This window comes from Diadema antillarum, unplaced genomic scaffold (assembly GCF_040938485.1).
Source record: "Diadema antillarum isolate AM-2024a unplaced genomic scaffold, OU_Dant_1.0 seq00001400_RagTag, whole genome shotgun sequence".
Classification (NCBI taxonomy): Eukaryota; Metazoa; Echinodermata; class Echinoidea; order Diadematoida; family Diadematidae; genus Diadema; species Diadema antillarum.
The window spans coordinates 173,155-200,676 of NW_027272155.1; the positions used below are offsets into that span (position 1 = coordinate 173,155).

At 39.3% G+C, this 27,522-nt stretch overlaps 2 protein-coding genes across 2 annotated transcripts in view; both read right to left on the reverse strand.

Moving 5' to 3' along the window:
- LOC139709024 (plexin-A4-like) overlaps positions 1 to 25,959 on the reverse strand; it is a 49,081-nt gene extending 23,122 nt beyond the window's left edge. Inside the window, exons 1-6 of the mRNA XM_071620991.1 lie at positions 25,864 to 25,959; positions 24,196 to 24,286; positions 21,086 to 21,197; positions 15,038 to 15,166; positions 5,918 to 6,013; positions 2,157 to 2,250 (exon numbers count right to left, since the gene is read on the reverse strand). Of these exons, the coding sequence (XP_071477092.1) occupies positions 2,157 to 2,250; positions 5,918 to 6,013; positions 15,038 to 15,166; positions 21,086 to 21,197; positions 24,196 to 24,275 (511 nt within the window). The 5' untranslated portion in view covers positions 24,276 to 24,286; positions 25,864 to 25,959. The remainder of the gene's footprint in view (positions 1 to 2,156; positions 2,251 to 5,917; positions 6,014 to 15,037; positions 15,167 to 21,085; positions 21,198 to 24,195; positions 24,287 to 25,863) is intronic.
- A 14-nt stretch (positions 25,960 to 25,973) lies between these two features.
- The window catches only part of LOC139709025 (plexin-A4-like), a gene marked incomplete at its 3' end in the record, with an annotated part of 124,354 nt that continues 122,805 nt past the window's right edge, over positions 25,974 to 27,522 (reverse strand). Inside the window, exon 7 of the mRNA XM_071620993.1 lies at positions 25,974 to 26,024. Coding sequence (XP_071477094.1) covers positions 25,974 to 26,024 — 51 coding nt within the window. The remainder of the gene's footprint in view (positions 26,025 to 27,522) is intronic.

Here is a 27,522-nt window from a genome sequence, read left to right on the forward strand (position 1 = left end):
GGCATTCACCACTTGGTTAACACATTATAATGCGTCTTTTATGTGTGCAATGTGAATGCGGCAGCTATCATTAACGAGCGAAGATGAGTTGAGAAAGTCAGCCTGGCATTTACAAGAATAGCCTGATGTAAAATGTGATGCAGAAACATTCCTTTTTTTTTATGCCATTGATGTTTGTTAAGCTGTTGTTTCTCTACTGCAGGAATACACACAGTTCCCCCCGAGTCTTACAATGTGCCAAGCATGTGCGACAACATCACAACGCGCAATTAAAACGCAGCTCGAGGGTTCCCCATCGTAAATCAATAACGAAGGCTTCATTTCGGGGCTGAGCACGCGTTACGCAGCCAAGTGAGCTCAAAGCCAGGAACACGTGGAGATGATGTTATTAGTTAACAGCGTGTTAATATACACACACATTAAAAACAAACACAGACAAAGAAAATGTGCACACAAGGTGATATTCCCTGGGGCAGACAAACAATATTTCACCATGTTCAACTCTCACCTACTCCAGGGATTATTTTTCATCTATTCATCAACAGAGAATGCATTATGCAAACCTTCTTTTCTTTCTGATATCCCACCTTACATATACTGGCAGAGAATTGAGATGCTAATTAAAGGACACGTTCACCTTTATATACATGTGGACCGAGTGAATGCAGCAATGTCAGTAGAACACATCATGGAAAATATGAGGAAAATTGGGCAATTCATTCAATAGTAATGAATTTCTACAGTTTCAGTGCAGTCACTGCTGGATGAGAAGACCACTACAGAGTATGATGTCACATGAGTAGAAAGATATCAGGAAAATAAAAGGAGATTTCTACAAAATTTCATTTTTTGAAAAAAGTGCACATTCTCTCGACTCTCTACTGATATATGTGTATGTTAAGGGTAATATAATTCCCCCTGCCTTCTGAAAGAGGAAGGTCAAATGGTCTATTATGTGAGAAAAGTGAAAATATGTCGAGTTTTCTTTATATTTCCTTTTATACATCGTTCTACACACATGACATCACAAGCTTTAGGAGTCTTCTCATCGAACGATGGCAGCATTGAAACTTCAAAAATTCATAACTTTTGAACAGACTTTCCAGTTTTCCTAAAACTTTCACTGATGTGTTCTACTGATATTGTTGCATTCTTTCAATCCTTACACATATGAAGATATACATTCTCCCTTAAACCCACTTTCCTTTCTGATAACCCACATAACATATATTAGCAGAGGATCAAGATGCTAATTGAGGTAATTGTTGCTCTGATAAGAAATCTATTCATGCTGCAATGAGATTTACATCCACAATAATGATAGTGCTATAGCAACTCACAAGTGGTACACCGGACATTTTGCCCTGTCTCGAATGCAATCCTTTTTGAAGAGTCGAAAGAATTATCCGCTTGACACTTCTTTGACAGGAAGGAATTACTATGACGACAAAAATGCTCGACTTCATGGACATGTTGTAATCGGGCCCATTGGGCATGTTGTAATACTGCGTCGTAAAATTGGCTCAAGTTAATGCATGCGCTCAATAATTGTTTCTGTTTTATCCATAAAATCAGGTGCATCCTGCATTATCTGTTGTTGGTACAGTGATGTGGGCTTGCTAATGCTACATGCAATGCAGACTGAATGACAGCACTAGATATGGGTTTTCTCTTGTGGATGCATGCTGTCTCTATGGTGGTGGTGTTCTTCTATTTTCTTTCTTTTTTAACCACGGAGAGTATAAATAGATAAGGGATGAAATAGTACCAAGAAAAATCCAAATCACCTACTACTACAAGCATATACTAAAACTAGAATTTTTTTTTTTATATGCTTGCATATTTTCACTTTTTGAAGCATGTAAAAGAAAAATTGAGTGTCAGGGTTTTTTTTTTCCACAGCTGACTTCCATCACAATATCAGAAAGACTGGTAGCATCTACGTATACGACCAGCTTAGATTGTTACATACATAAATTGCCTCCAGCAGTGAATAACAAACACTGTCTATAAAACTACCAGTGAAGAAAAACAGAGAGAAAAAAAAAGAGGAAAATGAGTGAAAGAACAATTTGCAAATGCACATTTCACATCCCATTCTCCTGTTCGCTTGATTTCATGAAAGACAATTTAGATTCAAGTTTTCTTGCCCCTACCACTGTTGTTGCTGGTGCCGTCGATGTCATTGGCTCCGTTCCATCGTACTGACACCGGTACCTCCAACATCAGCGCATTTCTCTTGAGGGTATACTGTGTGGGGGAAATGAAACAAAAGACACATCGCGAGTTAATCTCAACTGTATAAAAAGTCTGTTTATCATCACTCTGTACTGATTTGCTCTTGAGAGTTATCAAAAGTGTACTTGACTTTTTAGAGTATTCCACACATGCTGGCAATGCTGAGAGCACACAACTTCAAAAAAAAAAATGATAGAATAAACTAAAAGGAATTACCCCGGCCAAGTGGGCAGAAACCTGTGTGCGTGGATGCTTAACAGCAGAATACAGTTTTTACACGGAATGCACACTTTGACTGGAAAGACAGGAATATGAAGTGTGCATAGCGTCTTGTAGTCTGCAATTTTACGTTTTTCTCAAGCAATTACAGTACCGTAACAATAAGCTTAATCTAGCTGTTTGTAGCAAACTTATGTAGCTATCATTTGAAATAGCACATTGTCAATCTCTTTTATAGGTTGAATCATTTTGTTCTTTATTGTGCAACAAATGCTTGATTGCTACGAAATAACTCTTAAAAACAAAAATGCTTTTCATTTACCATGACTCCAACACACATTACTGTTTTTTTGAATGATACAGACTCCAGTGAACTTCAACAACATTTTGATAGAAGGGACCAGTGTTCCAGACAGGTGATTTCCCAAACTCTTCAGAGAGATATTAGAATAATCCTTGCTCATTTCCTCTCATCCACAATGTTTTTCAAGAAAGATGCGCAAACTCTCTTAATGGCATTTCCTTGTTTGGTTATCTGAGCGACGATGACTAAGAAGTGGGCTAATTAAGAAGCGCTGCACAGCGTGTGGTATCGGGCGGGATTTTAGCACAGTTTTTTAAAAGATGATGCAGGAAGGCAATCACTGCTGGGGCCAGTGTGAGGACCTGGAAGATCAACCTACTTGGAGGAGGTAGCCCCCCTGGCACCAATATCAGCTAGTCATCATCCTAAATCCACTGATGAGCCTCCATCTCTCAGGAATGTTAATGAGAACCACGTTATGTCTTCTTCTTCCAGGAATCTCTTCACTTCACTCCCATTATGAGTTCTTTCCCCTCTTCCCTACATCTACCATCCCTCAACATAACCCTCCCCTCCCCCCCCCCCCCCATTCCCCCCAACACACTCACACAAACACATCTCCCTAAAAACTCATCATCCATTCCCCCGCCCGGGATAATGATCATATTATACAAACAGCAAATTGGAGCTGAGACCATTAGGACATAGCTTGACCCATTAATGAGGAGGATGTTATAGTACTTCAATTGCAGAAGGGGAATAGAGGAGAATGGGAAGGGGAGGAGGGGATAAACTGGGGGGAGGGGGGGGGTAACGACATAACACCAGGAGGCAGACAGTAAGGAGAAGATTTAGACTGGAGCTGAGGGAACACCATTCAGCTCCGGGCGAGATGGACCGTAATGACATCCAGCATCATTTTCATTGCAAAACGGGAGCGAGAGCAGAGCAGTACGTGATTCCGAGCTGATATGGATCCTGTTTACCGAGGAGGAAAATTACCCAATGAATTTTGATACTGGAGACACGATGAGGGCTCTGCAGGGGGCGAATCTCTTCCACGAGGAATGCGATTCGAGTCAGGCAGCACACTTGATCTTCCCTTTCAAACAGTCACGTCCCTTGACAACAATATAGCTTTTTTTTTTTAAAGACACTCAATCGTGCAAAAACATACATATTAACACAATTAGTGCTTTGTGACATATCTTTGTCTAAAGGCAAGTTCTCTTTATACATTAAAATGGCAATGCCACTTTCAGATGCAAACATATGTATGTGTGTGTATGTGTGTCTGTGTGTGACCACCTGGCTTAAAATCCATTCAAAGTTGCAGATTAGGATTCTCTGTAATGAACCAAAATAGTCACTAGGGTTGACTGACTCAAATTCTCAAAGTTTGTCTTATCTTCGAGGAGTAATCTCTTTTCTGGCTCTAATCTTTAAATCCTCTTTTCTATGAAACTGCACCTCGTAACTCTCTCTTATATCACTCACTTTTTGATTGGGTTGGGATGGTCAAATTTTAACAATTTATATATCACTTCAAAGCATAGAGCATACACTCTTAAACTGTGTACGAAAGTGAAAATTCATCTTGGCATACTTTTTAAGGGCTTTTGAGCCGGCCGGTCAAATATTGATATGTCAGACATTCATCGTTTCTCTTGCATTTTATCACTTCTTAACCATCTTCCTGTGAATGGATCTAAAACAAATCTTGAGCAATGGGGATCAAACTATAGGCCTACTGATCAACATCTTTGAAAATGAAATGCTTGATTTTGACAATCACGAGGCTAACGAAAGTCCCATAAAAAAGTTCGTTTGAAAAGGATGAAGATCTGCTTCCACAGTAATGGCATCCCAATGAAAAACATTAATGATAATTCGATGCAGTACCTCCCTATAATGGCGTTCAGCAAATCTGTACTTGGCCATATATCAAGGGATGCCTCTTTTGTAGGCCCTATGCCATGCAAACAAACGCCTTTATATGTATCACATTCACACAAAAAAATCTTACAAATATCCGTCCAGAGAGAAAGCATACTGTTACATCAATTTGCTCTTCCCAAAGTATCACTGCCCACACCCACAACCCTTGGTGACAATACATAAGAACCTTCTATATGAGCTATATGAACTGTCAGGTCTATGCCTTCTGTTTTCATTGGCCATCAATTTGTCATCCAAATTACGACTACGGGGTTTCAGTACTTGGCGCAGACTTGGCACCTCATCAAATGAGTTTGAGCACGTAAGCATGACCCAAATAGGGTGATGAGTCTATACAATCCGTAAGAGAAATACAATGACAAATGAGCAATATCATTTCTCACTGCCAACCCAGAATGCGTAATGAGCATTTCATACTCGTTAAATCATGTGACTACAAAGATCTCACATGTGCAATTCCCTAGTCTAAATCTCAACAAAGTTTTGTTCTCTTTCGTTTTAATAACAGCAAAGGTTCTTCTAGAATTGAATATCTCTACACCTATAATGAACATGTACCAGATAAAATTACAGATTTGGAATAATGTAAAAGTGGAAATATTTGTGGTGTGGACATTTTTCGCACAATTCGCGCTACCAGAAACTATCTCAAATATAAAACCACACACACATTTTTGCTTGCTCATGGACCACTATTAAATGTCTCGATTCCATGGAATAAAAAACGCGTAAAATTCATCTCATCCAGTAAAGCGCATAAAATTAATAAATAAATAAAGAATTACTTGCATGAAAATAACTTGTTTTACAGAAAATTAACTTCTCAGTTGGAGATATATCAGTCAGGGTAGGTATATTGGACATCATATGCACACACTCCTAAAAGGGAGAAATGGGGGGGGGGGGGGACCCAAGAATGGACCCAAGAATAAATTTTGGAGAGTACAGGGTAAATAGAAATACCAGACATTAAATATGTCTTTTTTTTTTTCTCCCTTCTGTATCTCCCCGGCACAGCACGTAGGTGTGAGGAATCGTGGGCAAACAAGCACACACACACATACACACACAGACATACACACACCCACACAGACACTCACTACTCTGTCTACCGACCCTAGCCAAAAAAAAAAGGGGGGGGGGGGGGGAGACCTGCGCCACGGCTCTTCACCCACAGCTGGGTGTGAGATATCTCACCTGTCTCGGCTGGCAGACCAACTCCATCCCATCCACATTGGCTGGCGTCACCTGCTTCTCACCCTGCACACTCAAGACACACTGGTAGCTGTTGACCTGGATGGAGGAAATATAATATTGGCAAGATGGAAATATGTACAGTATTATAAAGCCTGAAAAAAAACACACACAGACCAACACACCATGTATTTGCATTTTGGCAGCGTTTGATTACACAGAACAATTCCTTTCACCCGAGAATGTGCGCCATACACAAACACACAACAGACACACATGCTAGCAGTGTCTGCTATTGATTTTAATATTCATATAAGAAATTAATAATCTAGCATCGAACAACAATTAAAGTGTTGCATACAGTTCTGCAAATTTCTAAAGTAAGGGGAATATCTAAACTGAGGGGGTAAATTCTGCACGTCATGATACTTAAGAAATAGATATATATATATATATATATATATATATATATATATATAAACATTTTGGCCCGAATTCACGAAGGTGGTATAAATGAAACCATGGTTTAGACCATGGACAAAAACCATGGAGCGCCAAGTGTCACATGGAATATTTCATTACGAAATTGGTCATTTCGTCGACAATATGACCGTTTTGTTAACGAATTCATCATTTCGTGGACGAAATGTTCATTTACTTACAAAATGATGTCATTTCATTACAAAATAATCATTTCATCGATGAAATGACTGATTTCGTAATGAAATATTCCATGCGACACTTGGCACTCCATGGCTTTTGTCCATGGTTTAAACCATGGTTTCATTTGTACCACCATCATGAATTCGGGCCTTTAAGTCTTTAATATTAAAGTTACTAGAAATTTGGCAAACCTGCAATACAAATTTTGGTTGAATGATACCAAAACCTCTAAAAATTGATGTGTATTTTTATTACCAATTACTTAAGTACAGAACAAACACATCGTGCAAGTACATGTTTATTAGTGCTTAGAGGCATTTAATGTGATAAGCACTATATATTGCAAATTATTATTATCATTCTGAATAACACAAACTGTCACTTCATAAGAAGCTGTCTTTCTAAAGGCCACTGTTGGCAGTGTGGCAAATCATGTTCTTTGTATTAAGTACCTTATAAATGCACATTGTAAATGAAAAATTTGAAGAGATGCTGTCCTGCTTGGCTGATTAACACTTCAAAACAGCAGAATACTTTCGTTTCATGTCATCTATTTCCAGTAAACTCAAGAAGAGAGTAAAGTGATATCCCACATATGTATTCAGTACTCTACAAGTGAGCAGAAAGTGAGACTGGTGGAATTACTAATATGAGAAAGAAGACACAGAATACTGTATACGCTATATATTTCGAGGGGGTTTTATTTTCGCAAATTTCGCGAGTCGGGAGCTATTCGCGAAATTAACAACACGCGAAAATATTACCTTCCAAAATGAATCCCTTGCCTTGATGATACGAACATTTCAGTACTAGTATACCATGTCACGGCTTACCGAACAGACCATACTGGCTAAGCTTGTCCACGTCTACTTACAGAGAGCCAATCAATTATCGCAAGGGGACCACTCATCAGAAATCTAGCGCGATGGACTTAACCACTTCAAAAATGTTTTGGTAAGTTTTTTTTCATGCAGTGTATAACTAGTATCATTCTTATTTGCTAGTAAGTTGAAAATTCATACTTTCTTTGCCACTTCATATTTTTTCTGGTCCCCCGATCGCGAATTTAACCACTTGCGAAAATGTGTGACAGCGGCAATTCGCGAAAATTTATGTACGCGAAAATTATAGCGTATACAGTATACTATATGAGAAGACGGTGATGCCAGCAGAGAGTGCTTCAATCAGTTGGACTCCACGAACAATATACCAATTACCACGAAGAGGAACATATAATATACATATGTTCCTTTGGCTGGGCTCCATGAAAAATACCACAAAGAGGAACATAAAGTATATATATCCTGTTGGTTGGACTCAATGAAAAATGTCACGAAGAGGAACATATGATATATATAAATATGTTCCTTTGGTGGGACTTCATTAACAAAATCATGAAAGGAACATATAATATATAAGAAGAGAGAGAGAGAGGTAATAAGTGTGAGATCAGGCAAAAATCACATTTTGTAAATTTGATTCACCATTCTTAGCCATCTCAAATGTCTCGGTCATCAAAATGATGATATGAATGGAGAGCACAAGAAATTATTGAGCAAAAACACTTCTGGAGTGCAGAAAATAGCACTAAATGCTTTCATATGTTGAAATGAAAGTCATACATGTGTTTTGTTTCTTTTTTCCTCCACAGAGCAACAACAACACAAAGAAGTTAAGATGAGGTACATGAAAGCGAACACACCCCGACCAAGATGAAAACTAAACACACAGCGAACACAGCCATGCATATTGGATGTCTTTTTCCACGCCGAGTGGACGGATTATGCATCGCGCAAGTCAAATAAGGTACGGCGAGAAAGAGATTGTCGATGCACAGCGATATTAATCACATCTCGTGCTCGGCGCGCTACCCGTGTTTCTGGACCAAACTTGACGTATCGGCTTTCACTTCGATGAGGACGATCTCGCACTTGCGTCCCAGTCACGGTCTGATTACCCATCTCACCAGGGCGAGTGCCGGGTACAATGACCCACTTACAGTATTTAGTGCACGCGGGTAGGTTGGAGGTCCATGAGGTACGGGAGACACGAGACGATTTAGCAACTCTGAACCATTCGCAAAAGTCTTCTAACCCCATTCGTATAATTGCAATCACATCAGAGCAGACTTTGGGCCATTACTGCATGCACCGTGAAGGAGTGCCGCCTCATTTCCAATTAACTGTGGCAGATTTGATGAGAGTTGGGTTTACTGCAGGTTAAATTCATTGAGAGTCAACATTCCCTCATGTGGAGAGCAGTGGCGGATCCAGGGGGAGCGCACCGGGCCCGCCCTCCCCCTTTATTTTTTGTTAAAACAAAACAAATAAAAAGAAAAAATGGGGGGTGCAAGCGCCTCCCTTTAATTTTGCAAAGGCACCTCCTCTTTACGAGATTCCCAGATCCGCCCCTGGAGTTATGTTGTGACACAATATTATATGTTGCCTTCTCCTACAGCTTGAAAACAGGTATAGAATGGACAGGTACTATTTATTGTATTTTCAATTCTCACTTAAAAATCGAAAGTTTGCTCTCTGTTACCAGAATAATATACAAGGTTAAATTCAGATTCTATAGCATTAGGATCAATGAATTTTGACGAAGGTTAAAAAGAATGTATCTTGATTTCCTATCACTTAATATCACATATCTACTTTTTTATCTGTTCAACTGAAGGTACTTTGTACACTGCTATGCTCTCATTTATTATGGAATCACCATATCAACTGAAATTAATTTGACATCCTGATGTACAAATACCTACATTACCATTTATATTGAAAGTAGGACGACAAGTTTGCCCGTGACAGCATGAGGCCTAGAAAATCCCTTAGAAAATTCACCTTTACAAAATACAAAATTATTTGCATATCTCAAAAACAGCATGATCAAGATCGAGCAGCATGCCTTGTCAAACACAACGGGTGCCATTTAAAACTGTACCTGCCCCCACGAGTCTTGCACATAACCACAGCGGATTTGAATATGACCACAAACATAAAGCATGTAAAAGCACGAAATCTATCTCAAGCGCGGAGTTGCCTTCCTCCTCAATATAAAACCACACTGTATTACCTTCCGGTTGATAGATGCTTTCGAAACACCTTGGGACAAACTACCGCATATACCCAACCGCTATTTACGAGGACATTTACAGCACACAACAGCAAAGAGAGGGACTGGTACACCTCTACAATAGTTACGTTCGCACGCAGTTGCAAACTTGGAGTTTAGGTCAAAAACTTAACTGTCAATGATTAGCTCAACTCGTGAATTCACGACGCGGGTTCACACGCGCACCTAAACTTTAGTTACAGTTTACGAGTGAATCACACTTGATGATTACTCTGGAAGTGCAGAGTATTTTCTAGATGACGTTATGCCCATACAAAATAGCGCAGCTGGAGCCTTGACCCGGATGCGAATGCGAATGAGAAGCGAGGTTCATGTTAACTCACAAGCTTGTTGATTATTGTGTCCACACGGAGCGAAACTACAATTGGGGACCCCCCGTGGTTCGTGGAGACAGCGTAAACTCTAAGATGTCTCATGGTTCTAATCATCGACTATACTTAAAGACTGCTAACTTTCGAAAGCGTCCACATGGTGCTGAACTACAATCTAATCATCAAGAGTTAAGTTTTCAATGCATTTTTCTTTGTGTGCTGTCATTGCCAGTTTTACAACATATATGCGTGTAAAATCACACAAAAGAGGCAGGATAGGTAAAATGAAACATATCCGCTGTCAGATTCTTTCAGCACTTCTGACAGGGCGTTCAGATCCAAAAAATTTATACTACAATGGTATAGCTATACCAAGACAGTATAGCTATAAGATGAATTTATACATCTGAATGCCGACTAACGAAACGACGTATAAAGAAACGACGTATAACGAAATGACGTATAAAGAAACGACGTATAAAGAAACGACGTATAACGAAACGATGTATAGCAAAACGACAGTCAGAGCATCTTTTCGAACCAGAAACTTGATAATGAATCAGCATTCCATTGTGTTCATTGTGCGTCTGAACGTATGGCGACCATAGAACGGTATAACTGGGCGGGGCTAAATGGGAGCGAGCACTAAAGGTGACCTTCCTGTCACTCATGACCATAACAACATGCGCAGTGAGAAACTGCACATCTATACAGTCAATGTTTTTCTGGAATGGTCGAAATTAGCGTCTGAACGGTCTGTCGGCTATATGATGATTCTTTATACATCTTTCTTTATCGAGTTTTGGTATAAACTGGTCTGCGTCTGAACAGGGGGTGAGAGCGATGTAAAAGCCGATTCCAAACAAAGCAAAATGGTTGGAGTTTATAAATGCAAACGCTGCAAACTGATCATTAACAAGAAATATCCAATCTTATACACTGTAGCTTCCCTGTCACAGACATTTCAGAGTATGAAAGGAGGCTATCTATGCACAGCCTTCGTAGCTTGTGATACTTTAATTTGACTTCTAGCTTGGAAGGTGAGTGGATTTAATCAAATTTAAAAGCTGTCAGCTGGGATTTATCACTGTGAGACTTTTGGACATGACAAGAGCACTATGTTGTCTCAAGATTGTTTGTCTAGCAGAATAAATCTATATTCATATCCTCTACAAAATGAACTGAATTCTCACTTCACAAGCCTAAGTGGATATCCTATTTATTCATGTCTCAGTGGCACAATTTTATCTTTTACACTGAGCATGTACCGGTAATTAGCTCTTTTTTTGATATTAGGGATGATTCCAGTGCACATCATACTGATGCATATGCCCTGAGGAAACTCAGTGCTGGCAAGAGCAAAGTTTTTTGGCGTGCGAAAGTCTCACCACTCGGATTCCAATTCAGAATCTCAGATGACAACGAGACGGGCATTACTGCTGTACAACTGCAGAACAGTCAAGTCCTTTCTGTTCTTCAACTGATATGGCACCCTCACGAGGGTCGCAGCTGCTCCACTTCCGAAAATTGTCATACATCTCGCTCCCCCCCCCCACCTTGTCACCTTTTCCTATCAGTTAACACATATTTTGCATGCACAGAAACATGATATCTACTTTCATTTGAGCATGAAAGCTGGCTTTTGCCCCGCTCCATGCAGGCAGCTAGCTCCCTTTAAATTTGTGGCCTGCACTGGCTAGGGGCGCCCATTTGTGAATGCATTCTAATATCCCCCAAAACGCTAATGCATGATGATAAAGTACGTCCATTCTCTCGCCGGCAGTTCGTTTTCCTATTCGTGGAGAGCCACTGTCGTCTGAGGCTTCGCTTGAACTCTCCCCGCGCTATCATTTTTGGCGAGTAATACAGTGTATTTGAAATGAGTCCCTCCGCTCTCAAGTAAAGTGAAGCTCAAAGAGTATCTTTGCATTAAAAAAAAAAAAAGAGATGGGAAAAAAGGGGATTCATTTTGTAGGATTCCACCTGACCGGAAAATCGGGCCCTGATGCCTGGATATGCATCTCATATCAGACTCCAGTGTATTGGAGAAATTCTCTTCTCATGCAGTACTTGCAGCTAAAGCAGCCTATACACTGTATGTCTGTAGTCTTCAAAATGTATAAATGAAGAGTTTGAATGCAAAATGAGTGGACTCCATTCTTCTTTATGTGAAATAGGTGCAATTAAAGCTGCTAAAAAACAAATAAACTATCATGAAAATATGTGATATTTTCCAATCATAATTTCCAGAACATCCCTTGTCAAGTTACAAGTGACGTATTACTGGGAAGCATTTATTTTGCTCTACCTGATGATTGACATACTCTAAAATATTAAATATGATGCCAAACCCATTGTGTGATGAAACTCTACAACTGTTCACACTCAGCCAGTGACAGGCATTCAGCATGCTGGGGTCTTTTGACTTTGTTGTTGTTGTTGTTGTTGTTTAATTTTTGGTGTCAATTTTTCGTAACTTTATTGCATAAACTGTATGGTGTTGGTGGTTTGTATGAGGGCTGGTACACGACACTACACATCCCTCTTTATCAGCATTCCCCATGTCTCTCTGTCAGTCCTTCCGAGTTTGAATCCCCGGATCGGAGTAAAAACACATTGTAGAATGCTCTCTGAGGCTTGGTGTGAAGGTGCCTCAATCCCCAATGCAGTGGATTCAATGTATGCACAAACATCAGAAGGAAAATCACTTTGCTTTCAGAAGCTATGAAAGTCTTTTAGTTAAATCCATCATCACTGCATGGATTTAATTCTTTCTTTGTTTTATATGAAAAGCATGCTTCTGTCAACTTGTAACTGACATAATTATGCTGACCATAAAACATATCCCCCAGCTTTCTGAAGGATGTAAGTCATTTATAAGCTCTTTTATTAGGCAAGAAAATATAAAAATAAAAGGTGGGATTCTCTGACATTTTGTTGAAATCATTGCCCTGCTGTGACATCACATACTGTTTATGCTGAATATTTCGCTAGGTTTTTATTTTCGCGAATTTCGCGAGTCAGGTGCTATTTGCAAAATCAAAGACATGCGAAAACATTGACTCTGATCCCGATGTGAATGTGAACGCTTCTCCGTTCAGTACAGGATCGCGAATTTAACCTCTCGCCAAATCGTCAGGAATTCCTGATTCGCGAAAATTCAGACTCGCGAGATATATGGCGTATACAGTATTTTTTGTAGCTTTTACAGCCAATGATGATGGGATATAAATTCAGATAGAACTTTAACATTTATTACTTCTGAACAGATCATCTGATTTTCCTCAAACCACCTACCTGATATCAACAAGAACTTAATAGGGAATGAGGACTTCCCTTATTCTTAAACCACCTTGCATCTTCTAATGCATACAAATAACAATAATAATGACAGTGATAATAATAATAATAATTATAATGATGATGATGATGATGATAATAATGATAATGATGATGATGATGATGATGATAATAATAATGATAATAATAATAATGATGCTGATAATGATAATGATAATAATAATAATAATGATAATAATAATAATGATAATAATAATAATAATAATAACAATAATAATGACAATGATAATAATGATAATAATAATAATGATAATAATAATAATAATGATAATAATAATAATAATAATAATAATAATAATAATAATCACAATAATCATAATAATGAACTAGAAATGTCGCTATGGCGACTGATGCCTCCGCCATAATGCATGATTCTCCCAATAGGCGTATAGTACAATGTCTTCACAATGTGTGATCCATGACATTTTCACATGACTGGCAAAATATTGAAATGACAGGTTTGTCAGAAATGTCTTGAACTGGGTTTGCCATAATTTTCTAAGAGTGCAGGTATACATATTTGGGGAATTTTGGGGAAGTTTATGCATTGAGTAATTTCAAAGGTATGAAGAAAGAGTGTGATAACGGTACACAATATATATATATTTTTTTTTTTTTGGGGGGGGGGGGCATTGAAACCTGGCCTTTGACCCTTAACCTTTGACCTTTGACCTTCAGGCTGGAAATTTCCTGGAGAATCTCCATTAGGTAATGCATGTACTAAGTTTTGAAACTAATAATGCAAGCATTGCATATACTAGTATATGAGGGAAATAGTAAAATTTTGAGGAGTTGACCTTGACCTTGACCCCTGACTATTGACCCATGACCCCTATATTCCCTAGAGAATCCCTGCCAGACAGTACATGCGTATGTACCAAGTTCCATGAAAATACATTGAACCATTTGCGAGAAAAGTGATATTGCAACATTTTCACCTACCAACCTTTGACCTTATGACATGAAACTCTCATTGGAGAATCTTTATGCAGTAGTACATGTCCACACCAAGTTTCAAGAAAATACCTTCGGGCATTGCATAGATATGAGGGAAATTGCAACATTTGTAGCTAATTTGATCTTGACCTTTTGACCTTTGACCTCTTGCCAATGTCACTAAAATCTACTCAACTAATTGTCCCATCATATATCATCCTTGGACCAAGTTTGGTGAAAGCTGCTTCATCCAGTTTTGGGTTATCACGTAAACAGATAAATTTTAGGATTTGACCTTGATCTTTGACCTTTGACCTCTGTCCGATTTCACTGAAAAACTAATCAAGTAATTGTCCCATCATACATCATCCTCCAACAAAGTTTGGTGAAATTTGCTCCATCCAGTCTTGAGTTATCGCTTAAATGGATAAAATTTCATGATTTGACCTTGACCTTTGACCTTTGACCTTTAGCCGATTTCACCAAAAATCTAATCAACTAATTGCCCCATCATACTTCATACTTGGACCAAGTTTGGTAAAATTCCAGTCAATATTACTCAAGTTATCGCGTAAACGAAAGCGGACGGACGTACGGACGTACGTACAGACGTACGGACGTATGTACGGACGGACGTACGGACGGACGGACAACCTGAAAACATAATGCCTCCGGCACCACTTCGTGGCGGAGGCATAAAAATAAAAAGGAAACTTACATTGCTTGGAAGATTCCTTGCTTGAAGATGAATGTCTCTGCTAATCCCTACAGGGATGTATATGGGTTGGTCTGGAGGAAGTAATGTCGGACAAAATGACGGCCCCTTGGCAGCTGCCACAGTTGGACTCTGAGAGTAGAGAGCAAAGACATGTTGTCCTCATGAAAATGTGATATTAAATAACATTATCATCATTATTGTCATGATTATTCTAATCATTATCCTTATCAATATCATTATCAAACACAACAAAATAGCAAATGAAAATAAATAAATTACAGTTACATTTTACACAGAAAGTCACTACCCATGCATAGGAAGCATCTGTGATTGTGAAGAAAATGAAGTATGTTTTAGAGTGAAAACAATAAATAAGGTGATGAAATGTTTCATGAAAATCATTTACAAGTGAAAAGGAAATGCTGCAAATCTAATGAAAGTGAATATGACTTGCAAACATTCTCAACATAAAGTATCCAAAGTCTACACTTCTTTCTGAATATATCCACTTGTACAGAATAGTCCAGCTTTGCAAACTACAGGACACCATGTCACATATACATGGAACAGTTGACTCTTTACTGTCACAACCGATTCAAAAATTTCCAGGGAATGTTTGTAACAAAAGAAAGAAAATCCATAAGTGTCAATAAATGAAATGACACAAGCCTACAACTGTTATCAAACTATGAAAAAAATTGTACAGGCATATTACTCTTACAATCTGTAGATATCAAATATATTTTCACATCTGCATTAGATCCTTAATCTTCGCTTAACTCAAGCAGACACAAAGTAAATGGCATGGAAAGTGTACCCAGTGCACCACGCACAGATCCTTCAGAGAATGACAGTGCCCCGCTGGAATAGAATCAATTTTTATCATGAACAACAGAAGTGTCAACTGGTTATACCTTGATGCCGTAATCACCGCTAGATGAAAACACCAGCATTCCAAGAATTTCATTCCTTTCACCTCCTTTTTTTTTTTCGTTGTTTTGTTTTGTTTTTGTTTTTGTTTTTTGTTTCTCCTTTCCATCACATATTTCAGGCACGTTGACCACAACTGCCACAAAATCAAATGCATTGCATCCTACAAACACAATGTACTCAAATTAGAATTGCTTGTACACGGAGATATGGGAGAGAGATTGCTGAAAAATATTGTTTGAAACCACACACACAAATCATAAGGTCCAGTGCTTATGTGGCTTTGTGCAAAAACAGAGAATTCTGGAAAAAGAAATTATACAAGAATTGTCTTCAATTTATTCTTCATAAATAGAAAAACCATAAAAAACAGAAATCTTAAGAACTTCATCATCAATCAAACTTCCTCTACAAACAACATTCTCATATAAACCACACCATAATTGTATCTGTCATACTGATGGCAATATCAAAGTCAGTTAATACTTTTGAGCGAAAAACGACCAAATCAAACAACAAGGCACTCTTGTCTCTTCGTTTGAATAAATCTGTGCTGAAAGATTTAGTGATTGTTGTCTTGAAGAAGAGTAGAAGATATTTTGTTCTGGAGGTCCTAGCGCAAAAAGTAATTATGCAGCAAGCATCAGGCATCCGGCAAGATATTTTGCAGGCATGAACTACTATCGATATATGATATAAATCATTGCAGAACCATTAAAGAAAAAGTCACAAATACAGAAAAACTTCTCATCTTTTTACAGCACAATATGAAAAGATGTGCAAGAGTGAAGAAGAGAAGGAACAAGGAATTTACACATTTTAAAAAAAGAAACTTTTCTTTTCATTTCAATTTTATCCCTCATGGCATTACATCACTAGTGTAAACCTTTGGCTCTTTGTTTATGAATTTATTCCCTCATGAATACATGTATGCCAAAATTTATCAGTGCAGAGGAAATGAAGACGGCAGTGAGAATATTGTTCTGCAAAGCGTGTACTTGTGTATATGCATGAGAGATGCTTTTAATAAAGGGCTTTCTATTTCGACATCAATCACAAACTAATCCCACAAAGCCAAGACAAGGGGTCTCCAAGTCACAAACAAGATCAGAGAGCTACTGAAAATGCAAATTCCCCGGGGGCATCTCATGTGGGGGCGCGCGCAACTATAAATAGTGGACGCAAGCATCGGGGATTTGAGTTCTACCAGCTTCATAGACCAAGCGTGACCGACATAATCCAGGGCATCCATTAAATCAGTAATGCTGGCTCTAGGATGGGCTACTTTCCATGTCTAACAACAAGCTCCCGTATCAGGCAGCTAATCCAACAACAACTACATGTCATGTAGCAGGGCTTTGATAGACGGAAGCAGGTCAAAATCACAGATGTTCGGAAAAAAATGCCTCATGGCATGCTATCTGTTGTACAATTTGCCGACATTATTTTTCACTGTCAAAAATGAATGGTTTGAAATACGTCTGTCTACCATCCACCGATACTTCGGGACGGACCTGTGTCAGCCGACAATGAATTCTGCACTAATGCTGCATGCTTATCTGCTTTGTCTCTTGATTGATGCTATGGCAACAGAGTCGACTGAATCACCCAGTCCTAATGAACGTCTACATAAAGCAGTAAAGTGGTTGTAAATTGAAGCACAATGATGTTGCAAAAACACCAATTCCACTCTAGTAACCACTAATGAGCTCATGATGATCCAGGCAAGGGCAATTTGCACTGCAGAGAAAGCCGTCTGCAAAAAAGAATGAAAACAACATATTTGCCACAGTGAATTTCTAGCAGCTCATATCAGCACTTTTTGTACAAAGTCAAATGGGAGAAAAAGAAAATTCGGGGAGTTAGGACTGTTCACCGAGACTGCTGCCATGGCGTCTAGGAGAAGCCTCGAAATGACAGTCATGGCAATCTCGTAAATCATTGTGATGTCATTTGCATAGTGATTCCCCCACTGCCCCTCCCCCCCCCCAAAAAAAAAAAAAAATAATAATAATAATAATAAATAAATAAAATAAAATAATGATAACGATAATATAAAAAAAGACCAACACAGGTTTTCTATTAATTTATATGCTGGACCCAAGTTACAATGTCCCGTATGACTCGTGGAGTGTTGAATGCAACAGCTTTACATAATCTCCTTGAAAAACTTCTCAAATAGAGTAATGGAGAAGGTAAATTTATAAACATTTTTTTTCTATGATGTATGTAGAACGACAGGTGATAAGTTACACTTTTGCACTAATGAAGTTGTCAAAAAGTCTTATTTCTTAATGAAGGCAATTACCTCATGACTTTTCTGGATTCTCAGAGAAGCTGAATTGAAGTTGAATATGTGAAAGAAAGATTCCACTATTAACTACCAACAGGTAGGTATGAATGTAACATTTGATGTAACTCGAAATGAAATGGCATTGCTGCACAGCGCTTGAACAGATTTATTCATGAACAGTCTAAGAACTTGTACATGTAAAACTTTTCTCCATGTCCTAAAATGGAGGACAAACTTTTCTCACAACAAATGCTGACTGTTTGGGGGACAAAATATATGCAAATTTTCGGTGAGGTCTGTGCTTATTCAACATCAGTCCCTCATATTAAAGCATGCACTCACTTTGTACTGCCATCAGGATTGGACCCAAAAAAATAAACACGTGAATGAAACCAGAAAGCACATTAACATAATTTTTTCATCACCCTTCAGCGCAATATTCTCGCTATATTGCGTTATGGAAGGGACGGTAATTTCAAAAATTCTGAATCATGGCTTAGGTGCGTAGCAAGCCATGGCCTGGGGTGTAGATCAATAAAGACAACTGCCTAGCCTAACTCTAAGCAGCCAGTGGTATTTCTCACCAGGCTCATAAGGGAAATATTGAATTCTGTAAGATCTCCCTCTCTCTCTCTCTCTATCTCTACACTTCCTCTTACTCTCTGTGCCTTTCTTTATGTTTCTTTATTACCCTTTACCGTCTGTCCTTGCAACTTTAACCACCAAACAGAATTCCTCCATACAATCATATCTTTATGATTTAATGTGCAATCTCCATCATCCAAGACTGCACATTTTCCTTCTAAGTTTTGTTCACTTTGATCTTTATCTCTCCTTTCCTTGCTTACCATTATTAGCTGATTCTTTCCTCCACACTTAGAAAATGCAGAAATTCACATTGATATATTTGCCCATCAAATCTCTTTTCCTTCCCATAAAGTTCTATGTAACTTCTGCCAAGGCATTGCTCATGTAACATCAGTTCTTCTGTTTTGTTGTTACACTACAATGCCATATATTTCTCTCTTTTTTTGCTACCTACTTCCCCCCTCTCTTCATTCTCTCCCCTCCATTTAAATCCTGCCCAGACAGTCCTTATGCATCTATTCATAGACCTTTGAGAAGAAGCATGAACACGCCGTCCCAGTTTGATCGGCTCCTCTTTCATTCTTGCGACCGGACGGAGACTAGATATCATCAACATCACCCTCCAGATTGATGAAGTGTCGGATCGGAATCTTTGTTGTCTACATCCAGGCTAAGCATGAATGATCATCCCGAAAAATCGATGTGGCAATATTAAGGGCGATCGCGGAGGTTCCCTTGTAGACCGTCCGTCATGTTCGCTGCGGCTTTAATGGCAAGCGGCAGGGGCTCTACACCCCTCAGTGGTTTTGGGAATGACATTCATGGGCACACTGTTCTACAGTACATCCACTGTTGCAAGGTTGTGTACACCACAACACTGCTATGTCACATGATTTTACCGTTCGTTACACGGATGTTCCCCATTCTTGCATCGCAGACATTTTCCAGCAGTTTGAGCATCTACTCGAGCACAAAATGTACTAGTTTCATCTCCATGGCGATAACATGTACACATCCTTATCACATTCTGCTGGCCACATGAAAGCAGTCCTCGTGACATGCTGATCAATCTCACTTCACATCAGTCCACTGTCACATCCTTGGGCAAATGTTTGTGACACAACGGCAGATAAACTAATGCAAGTATCGATTTCAACGTGACATTAATGCAGCAAAAAATACATGTAAAGGGTACACATTTGCAAATGTCAAGATGGGTAGAAGAATCATCCCATTCCTGACATTTTTCCCTGTCAAGTCGGTCACAAAGCTCAACTGTTACTCAACTCATATCCCACTCAAAACCAGTCCAGAGTATACTCGGGTAGGTGTCTCCGGGAAATGCGTTTTATAGAAAAATCAGCTCATCTTCAACGGGTTAATGTACCTGAGTGTTCCCTCAGTGCCAAGGTGCTAATCTTTGAGGCCAGATTAAACTGTAAAATAACATCCTTGACCCCAACAAAAGACTAACATGCAATTATGCAAAAAAAAATGGGACTCTGAGGTTTTACCTAAACAAAGAAATCAGTCAGGTGTACGATTCATTCCACCAAGGTCGGTAGGCAGAGATAATGACTGTATGTTGATTGTGTGACGAGACAAAGCACAGAATTCTACTCAGTACTAGTATGGATCAAGGTGGCACTCCAGAGAAGCTATGGAAATTATGAGCATGGCACTTTAACCCATTCCATACTGAATTCTGAAATTCCCATAGACCTAATACACAGGCCACCAGGTTCCCGCACAGAACGGGTTAAGAGTCAAATGAGAGATGGCAAACTTTGTCATTCACATAGGATGATATGTAGTATCTCCTTCCTATATTCCCTATATAAGGCATATATCCTCTTTGTGTTGATGCTTTGAAAAGCAACAGAAGGAATCAAGGAGCAGAATTTGAATCATGACTTGGTTAACAAGGCTGCTAATAAGGAAGAGATGAATGCGTGTCAGAAAGCAACACTGGAACCAATTGCTTTTGAGTCCCATTTGAATGAAGGACTACATAATGTGGCCCAAATTTCTCAGCTGAAGTCTCAGCTACACCACTTCAAACCTGGCAGTCTTCTTTGCTTCATATTCACACGAAAGTTTTATATAATTGTAGATTGGGCTCCTCTTTTTTATGGCTTTGAAACAGGCAGACTTGGGCAGACTGAAGAATAATGCATGAATCAAATCAAACCATAATGCACAAGCACACGACAGGGAAAAGTAATCGGATTTCTTACTGTTTCTCCCGCAATGGTGGAACCACCCTGGCACGGCGACGACTCGTCCGTACAATAGTTGTCATGGAGACACCAGTCGCATGACCATCTGCTACTTGTGCACATGGAACAGCTGGAAGAGAGAAATCACAAAGATAAAAGATATATACATATATTTCTCTTTTTTTTCACAGCATGAACTCTCACTATGGCGCAACAAATCTGAAGAATATCAGAGGGAAATCTTACACACACGGCTGTACGAAAATGCGTATTTCATCCTTTGAGAGGCGATGCTCTCACTTTTTTCTCTTTTTTTTTTCTTCCTCTAAATCTAGCAGATTTAAAGATAGAGAGGATACACCTGTCGTGGTTTGATCATACAATCCCATCAGCCTGTATGTTATCTCGTGCATCATACCATCTATGTCCATCAGCATATGATGCAGATCAGAGAGCTGTAGTCAGATCAGATATCAGCCTGATATATTTGCATCCCTAGTACATCTACGCAAAATGTGCCTGCCATATCATTTCAAAATAGCACATCATATCATCATTAATCTCATTACAAATCATACATGGTCTACTATCACAAGGGAAAGAAACTAACACTGATCTTAGAATTACTGCCAATCATACAAAAAGTCTTATATTTCCTGTAAATTCAGCTTGAAGTTAAGAAGGAAAAGGACATAAAATTGATTACCACTGATATGCAGATTGAACAGAAAAGGTGTCATAATGAAATTAAAACTTAAATAATGTAGAAGTCATTAAACATTGCTATGATTAATTTCTTCTCTTAGTTGCCATTAAGAATTCCACATTTGATTACATACAACAGGGAAAAACAAAGACCAGAAATAGTATTGACAAGAGAGAGAAAAAAATGTTTAGCATGTGAAAACAGACTCTAACATTAATGAAGCATAACATTTCTTCATGAATTTGTAAAAGAATATCAATCATTCTGTTCATTCCACAAATCAATTCATCAAAATAAAGTCTCATGTTGTACGCTTATATTCCATAAGTCAAAACGATTTTATTTTCTTTCATGATACTTTGAGTGAATGAATTATCAACTCATCATACTTTATTAAAACTTTCCTGAATACAATCCAATGTCACCATGAGGTAATCAGATACTTATGAATGAAAACCTTTGATGCTGACCCATTAATTCCAAGTAGTACGGTACGTGCATAGACTCTTGACTGATTGCACAGGGCAAAGTGTGAGAACTCTTTTTTTTCTCAACCATTCAATGTTCAGACCCTTGTCAATAGCACTATTTGATACATTGCAGATTATCACAAGATAAATGTATGATAATGAAGGACCATCTTAAACAAAATAAATGATGGCCTACGAACCCATCAGATATTTCTCATAATACTGCCTCACCACTGATTCTAGCTACCTACCCATTTATCTATAGTATGATCCATCCATCCAAGTATCAATCTATCTATCTATCCATCCATCCAGGTATCTATATATCTATCTCTCTATCTATAATTCTATCTATTTATCTATCTATCTATCTATCTATCTATCTATCTATCTATCAAGGCTGTGGATGCCTACCCCCCCCCCCCCCCCTTTGCTCAAGCCACAATCTTAACATACAAATAAGATTTTACACCCTTGGCAGCCCCTATAAACAAATTATATGACCTGAACACAACTATCAGTCTCACCCTCGGACATAAATGACCTACTGAGACTGGTAATTCATCAAATTCACGGGCGAATGCAAAATTAAACCTCTCAGAATTGCTTCTTGCACTCACTCTTCAGTGTCTCCCTTGCTTGGCTTTGCCCTCCCCCTTTTGGAAAGTCTGAATATCTTCTAACACCCTGCACGTTTTTGGCATACAGTTTGTGGTTATTGATATCCCTTTTCTCTCCCCTACCTCATCACTAACAGAATAAAGAATGACAGCCCGAGGGCTTCGCTCCCGTCTCCGAAAAATTTGTCATGCGGACATGCAACACATCCAACGCTATTATGCCAATTTGGGAGAAAGAGCGTGAAAACGGCATAATGCTTTGTCAGTGGTGTCCCTCGCAGGTGCAAACATGTAGGGGTATTCTGTCAACGAGAACAGTTTCTATTGTTCCATTGGGTCGCATCCGTTGCCAACTAGAGCTGACTTTGGGTACATAATAATTGCTTCAGAAAAAACAAAAATTCCAAGCCCCCCCCCCCCCCTTCCTCCCCCCTCCCGATTACAAATATAAGAATACAACATCTGACCTGCAGCCAACATCACCCTCATCCATCTCCCCCATCCCCTTACCAGAGACTCCAACTCTCCCGTTTTCGACGGGGGATCTCCCGCCGCAAGCCCATTTTTGCACAATCTCCCGTTCTCCCGTTTGAGATTTGATTTCTCCCGCCCTGGCTCTGTGTCTCCCGGTGGAAAGGATTTCTTACTTATTTCTATCGTATGTTGAAAGAATAAGCCTTAGATAGCACCAGAGAACATCTAGAATCCTAGGAACTTCGCGCTTCGCACACATTAACTTGGAGTCTCCCGTTTGCTAGGGGTTTCGGGCGGGAGAATCTCCAGATCAGAAGGTGGTTGGGGTTGGAGTCTCTGCCTTACCCCCCCCCCCCCCCAAAAAAAAAGAATAATAAAAAGTGATATCAATCCTCTACAGAAATGCACAAGTGCCAAAACAAGTCATGGGTGATCAGCAGAGGCTATGAAAAATGGAGAAATGTCACCATTCAATGGCGCACTGTTTTTTTTTTTAAAGATGGTCTTTAGTGTGGAATGGGACACTATGATATGAAATGAAATCCCTATTAAATCACATGGCTTTCGCTGCATGAATATTTTCTCCAGATGTGAAAGAAGTAGATACCTTAGTTTGGCTTATATTACAACCTCCTTATATTCAAACCAACCAGTCCTGGAGCACACATCTTTTGATATGAATGGAGACAACATTGTAATGATCAATTTTGTCTCTACCATCAATGTCATTATAAACATCAATGATGACAATTTCATTTTTTTTTTACCATCGCTTTCAGAAAACAAATTCATGGGTATTCCAAGAGGCGAGTTTCATGGAAGAGATAGGAGAGAGAGCAATGACTCTCTATAAAGTACCTCGTAATTGCGCTGCAGTTGTAGAAGAAGAAATCGGTGCTCACAATCTCGGAGTCGTCGGCGAACACTCCCAACCTCATGGTCACATGATCTGTAGTGTGGGGAGGAAACATCAATTTTGAATGAAGAGCATTTGACTCTGCAATAAAAGATATGCTTTTCCGATCCTAAATTCTGGAGAATCCCTTAATAATCTGTACCATGTTATTAACCCCAACTGAGTCATAAAATGAAAAGAGATCACGATGACAGGTCTGCACACACACACACACACACACACACATATGCACACACACACATACATACACACACATATACACACACACAGACACACACATACACACACACAACCACACGCAAATTCATAAGAGTTTTGTTTCCAGTTCTCACTGTTATACGAATTGTCATACCCTAAGGGGAATAGAAAGAATCTGGACATGAATGCATCAGATTTTCTTTCAGACTTCAATAGGAAGTTTACATGATTTCGTGCAAACAATATGATAATAAAGAATAATGAAGTCTGAAGAATCCTGCAGTAATTGATCTCCTATATCTATAGATACAATTGTACCTCCCATGTTGATATTAAGATGTGTAATAAAGGTCTTAGTAGGGAATGGTCGAGACAAATCTTCAAAGAATATTTTTGTCGTTGTCTTATTGCTACACGTACTTCATGGTGGGGGGGGGGACAAAGTCAACTTTGACTGGAAATACGTATTCCATTTGTACTTAATTAAAATAAATGCTTTTTGTGTACATTGCGGTAGTTCCGTTCGTAGATGACCACTGGAAATAGCCTCATGACAATCATATAAATTGCAATGAGTTTATGAATTATTAATTCTCACTGATTGATAGATCGATGGTGGATGTAATGAATAAACAAAGCTCTGCTAAAATAAAATAAAACAAAAAGAAAGGAATTTGGAGGTGGTGATAAACGAAGGCTATACTACTCATAGGGATTAGAGTCTGGGCTTTCCTCTTGTGGTACATCATCCATGCGACATGTCACCAAGCGAAGCTCATCACTTGGTGATGCCACCCGGATTGTGATGAATTTCAGGTGAGTTTCCTCGCCATTAATCATCACAATCCCCATGGAATTTATCATTGTGTATGCTGATGGCTTCCCCCCCCCCCCCATGCATCCATCCCTAAAGACGGAGTCATGACTGATTGGAATCGTGAGGAATGAAAGTGAAAAATTTGCTGCACGCCCGATAAACGGGTGCTGTACTCTCAGCAGATGTAATCTGCTCTTGAACCTGACTCAACATTCCTCTCTCACCCCTACTAACCCCACCCTTTCCATCTTTCAGTCTCTCCCTCTCTCTTTCTATCTCTCTCCCCCCCCCCCCCACCCCTCCATCTCATCCCCATTTGATCCCTTCACCAGACAATTGATATTTGGCACATTCTTCCATAACAATGCCAGGCTTCCCCTCTTCGGAGCGAGCCCGGTGAATCAATGGCCAATTATGACGAACATGCCTGCCAATTCCCCTTCCCTCTTCCATCCTGTCATCGGGGGTGTTCCCTTTCTAAAAATACCATGCCCTCCTTTTTTTCCCCTGCCCCTGATGCTCCCTCCCTCTAACCTTCCTCCCCCCCCCCCCCAACTGCTCGCCAAATCCCAGCTGAATTTGAATGTTGTCTCACCCTCGCCCGGTTGTATCACGGGCAGAAGATCGGCCCTTGGCGAGGGACATGTTACATTGTTGCCAACGATGCTCGTGGTGACTTTGATGTTGTTGAATTGGCAAGTGTAGGTGAGTCATCGTCAAGAACTGGAGGTGGTTGATGGAGAAAGTGACATCAGTCTGCAATAGGAAATAAACGATGATGAATACAGTCAGAATTAGATGGGAATTGAAGGGTTAACAATGGATACAGCACAGTGAACTCCGCCCGATCCCCTCTCCCCCCTCAACCGATCCTACCAATAACCAACCGATGCCCTCTACCCTGGAAAAAAAAAGTACACTGACAATGGGCATCACTTTCCAGCCAATCAGGAAAATTAAAAGGGTGCTGGGTAAGTCTGCACCACAGCAAACATCAATCATTATGCCCTAACGTGTTGACAATACATCTTATATTACAGAGACTAGGTATGACTCATGCTCCACAATGGAATAGGGGGAAATAAAAAAGCTCTCTAAAAAAGTTCACATGGTATCTGCCTGGTCCTTTAGATTTGAACGGGGCAACAACCTACATTTCTACTTATTTTGTTGATAATATCTTGGCCCCATTGCACAAAACTTGAAATTGATTGCAAGAAAAACAGAAAAAAAGGAGTACATACAGGAAAAGTAACTTGGCTGTCAGCTAATCATAATCAACCATCTGCAGGCTCAAACTTGATCCCCATGCTGAAATCACTCATCATTTTTCCTCATCTAGCAGCAAATGCTGAGCATGCCTTCAATACTGCCTCTGTGATTCATTATCCATGAAAAGGCATTCACAGAGCATTACAGAGAAAAAAAAATCACCATTAAAGGCTAAATTTGCACAAATATTGACTTAAGAGATGGGTGATGTGTCTAATTAGGAAAAAGTGCAAGTGTAAACACATGTGACCTAGTTACCAAATATCGAATATCCCTGACTGGTCTTTCATCTAGGTTATAGATGTACGCCTGACAGCAAAAAGGAACACGTACACAAACACACACGCACTCACACACGCTTCCCCCCAAGAACTACTGTATTCTGGTTTATACATCCTTTTTTGGAAGGTGGGGGGGGGGGGGTGGAGAGAAAGGACCATTATTTACAAGCACGCTGTGCAAACACATTCTTGTCTGTCAATCTCGCATCGAATACAAGGTAATATAGAATGCCGCTAGCCGTATCAGCGGCCATCGAAGGCAGCCAGAGACCTTTCCAAATACCTGTGGAGAAATTTAACACTGATTCAGATAGCAGGCAAAAAGGGCACTGTTGTTGTTTCCCAGAGAATGTGAAAATTGGCTTCAGAATATTGCTAATCAGTGTTTTCGTTGCAGAGGTCTGCAAACATCTGAAAATTATGATGAATATTGCACATGGTGTTATTGCTGAATAAGAAGAATCAAGGGGAAAATATCACCCACTCATCACATTTTCCAGGAATCTCTCAGATTCAGATCATTCTTTTGAGACATTAGAAACGGTTCCAATCTGAAGTTTTTTACTTTGGATTTTACAGTTTTGTAATTTCTGAATCATAATGAGGTTGAAATTCAGTAGAATCATTGGTGTCTCCTCAAAACTGATCTTACTTTTTTATACTAGTACTCTTAATATATCAACTTCTATACTGTGCACAAA